At 49.6% G+C, this 2,500-nt stretch overlaps 1 protein-coding gene across 4 annotated transcripts in view; it reads right to left on the bottom strand.

Moving 5' to 3' along the window:
* fam219aa (family with sequence similarity 219 member Aa) overlaps positions 1–2,500 on the bottom strand; it is a 61,609-nt gene that overhangs the window by 19,167 nt on the left and 39,942 nt on the right. For all 4 annotated transcript variants that reach the window (XM_084317710.1, XM_084317709.1, XM_084317708.1 and 1 more), the window contains one exon: positions 1,774–1,867. In XM_084317710.1, coding sequence (XP_084173836.1) covers positions 1,774–1,867 — 94 coding nt within the window. The remainder of the gene's footprint in view (positions 1–1,773; positions 1,868–2,500) is intronic.

Below are 2,500 nucleotides of genomic sequence, written 5' to 3' on the forward strand. Positions count from 1 at the left end.
CATCAATAAAGTACTAATCGTGTATGTTATGTTAACGGCCATAAGTCGTATCGTATAAGTGATCTATTTGAATGTTTTATCTGCGAAAGTCCAAAACGGACGAAAGCGTGATCGGGAATCGAGCCGACAATGATTGTGGTTGAACGCTCTCACGACTAGACTACCATGATGATGATTCCTTTTTTTTTTTTTTTTTTTTTTTTATTGGTCTTTTTCCCCCTCCATTTTCCTCCGATTTTTCTCCCATCCCAATGTTAGTCGTATGCCAATTCCCAGTCCCTTCCTGGTCGCTGTGCTTTACCCCCCACAGTCAGATCATCTGGGAGAGTGGAGGCTACCACGTGCTTCCTCCGACACACGTCCAGCCAATCACCGCTTCTTTTTTTTCACCTGGCAGCGCGGATTCTCATTGAGAGGGCGTAGCGTGTGGGAGGACCACACTATCCCCCTCACGTCCAATCCGCGCTTAGCAGGCGCCCCGATCGAACTGTAGGAGTCGCTGTTTACAACGACCCGGACCCACCCCGCCAGCTTCTCCCACCCTCTGATACAGCCAATTGTATCAGTGCAGACGGCCAGCCAAGCTGGTGACAACCCCGGAGCTGTGAGCTGGATTCGAACAGGCGAACCAAGCTCACAGCTCCGGGGCTGGTGACGAACGCAATCTCCGCTCGACCACCTAACCGCCCGATGATGATTCCTTTTAACGCTTAACCCTTTCACTGCCGCACTACCAGACGGTTAACCCTTTCACTGCGACAACACACAGAAGGTTAACGGTTATGGTTAAGATAGAACGTTAGGGGAGCGGCTGCGTAGCGCAGTGGAGAATGCACTCGCCTACCACCGCAGAGACTCTGGGATCGAATCCAGCTGTCGGCGGTGCCTCCGGCTCGGTCAGTCGTCCCTACTAACACAATTGGCAGTGTGTTAGCGGGTGGGAAGCTGGTGGGGTGTGTGTCCTGGTCGCGTCTATTCTTATCCTAACGGATTTATGCTTCCGCGTTCGCGTTTTGCGCTCTGATTGGCCACTGACGTTTCTGGTCACGCCAAACGTGTGACGGCAAGTTCTTTCACCGGTTAAGCTTAGGCACTCTTTCGAAGTTGGTTAAGGTTAGAGTTTGTCTTAGAGCAGGGCGATAGAACACCAGCCCTGATTCCAAACTCTAACCATAACCAACTGCGAAAGAGTCGCCTAAGCTTAACCAGTGATAAACTAGGCGTTAGGTAGTTTGCTGCTGTTCGAGGCGGAAATGGGCGCGTCACGCGATTTGGGCGCACATATCACATGACCAGAAACGTCAGTGGCCAATCAGATCGCACCAGAAACGTCAGTGGCCAAGCAGATTAGCAAAACGCGAACGCGGAAGCATAAATCCGCTAGGATAAGAATAGACGCGTCCTGGTCGTTGTAAACAGCGACTCCTACTGGTCGGTCGGGGCGTCTGTTCAGCAGGGAGGGGATCGGGGGGGAAATAGCGTGACGTTCCCCCGGTGAGAGTCCTCGCTGTCGGGTGAAAAGAAGCGGCTGGCTGACTGTGGTAGTTCTACACCCTCCCCAGGCCGACAGTGGGGCAATGAGCGCAACGACCAGGGAGGGAATTGGCATAACGACTAAATTGGGATGGGAGCAAAATACAGAAAAAGTGAGAACAAATTAATTTTTTTTAATTAAAAAAAGATAGAACGTTAGGGTTCTGGTGTCTGGTGAGGTGGTCTGGTGAGGTGGTCTGGTGAGGTGGTCTGGTGAGGTGGTCTGGTGAGGTGGCTTACCGTGTCCTGGAGTTCTTCTTCGGCTGCTGGTTGACTGGACTTCCCGCGGTGCCGTTCTTCACCGACCCCTTCCTGGCCAGGTCCCTCTGTTTCTCTGTGGCAACGAAACAGGATATGAGGTCATCAGTTTCACACTCTCCACAACAGGATATGAGGTAATCAGTTTCACACTCTCCACAACAGGATATGAGGTAATCAGTTTCACACTCTCCACAACAGGATATGATGTCATCAGTTTCACACTCAGCTAATTAGCGTTAGCTGCTAACCCTGGAAACGCTCAAAGCACCGTCAGTGAGTCCACAAAACCAGTTCCATTAGTGAGGAAAGGGGGGGGGTTATATTAACGAGGCTTGACAACAGGGGTTCAAAGATAACTTCACATTTATTGGCTATTCGTTTCTTTATATCGCTTCATGCATCGGGCATCCAGGTTCCGTGTGTTGACATCCTAGTCTAGTGTGTGTGACATCATCAACTACGGCAACTCAGACGGGGGGGGGCTCGCTCTCTCTCTCTCTCTCGCGCTACGCTCTCTCTCTCTCTCTCTACGTCCAATATGATTTAAAGCCAAACGTTACACTATAAATACTAACTGGATAGTTGATAAACATTTCATTTCATTATCTGAAATATTCTAAAATCATTAAGTCTGCTATAAGCCATTATCCCTTTGTGTGTGATTATTATTTTCTCACAGTCAAAGTCAAAAAGAAAAACAGAAACA

The sequence above is a fragment of the Notolepis coatsorum genome (assembly GCF_963971535.1).
Source record: "Notolepis coatsorum genome assembly, chromosome: 6".
Taxonomy (NCBI): domain Eukaryota; kingdom Metazoa; phylum Chordata; class Actinopteri; order Aulopiformes; family Paralepididae; genus Notolepis; species Notolepis coatsorum.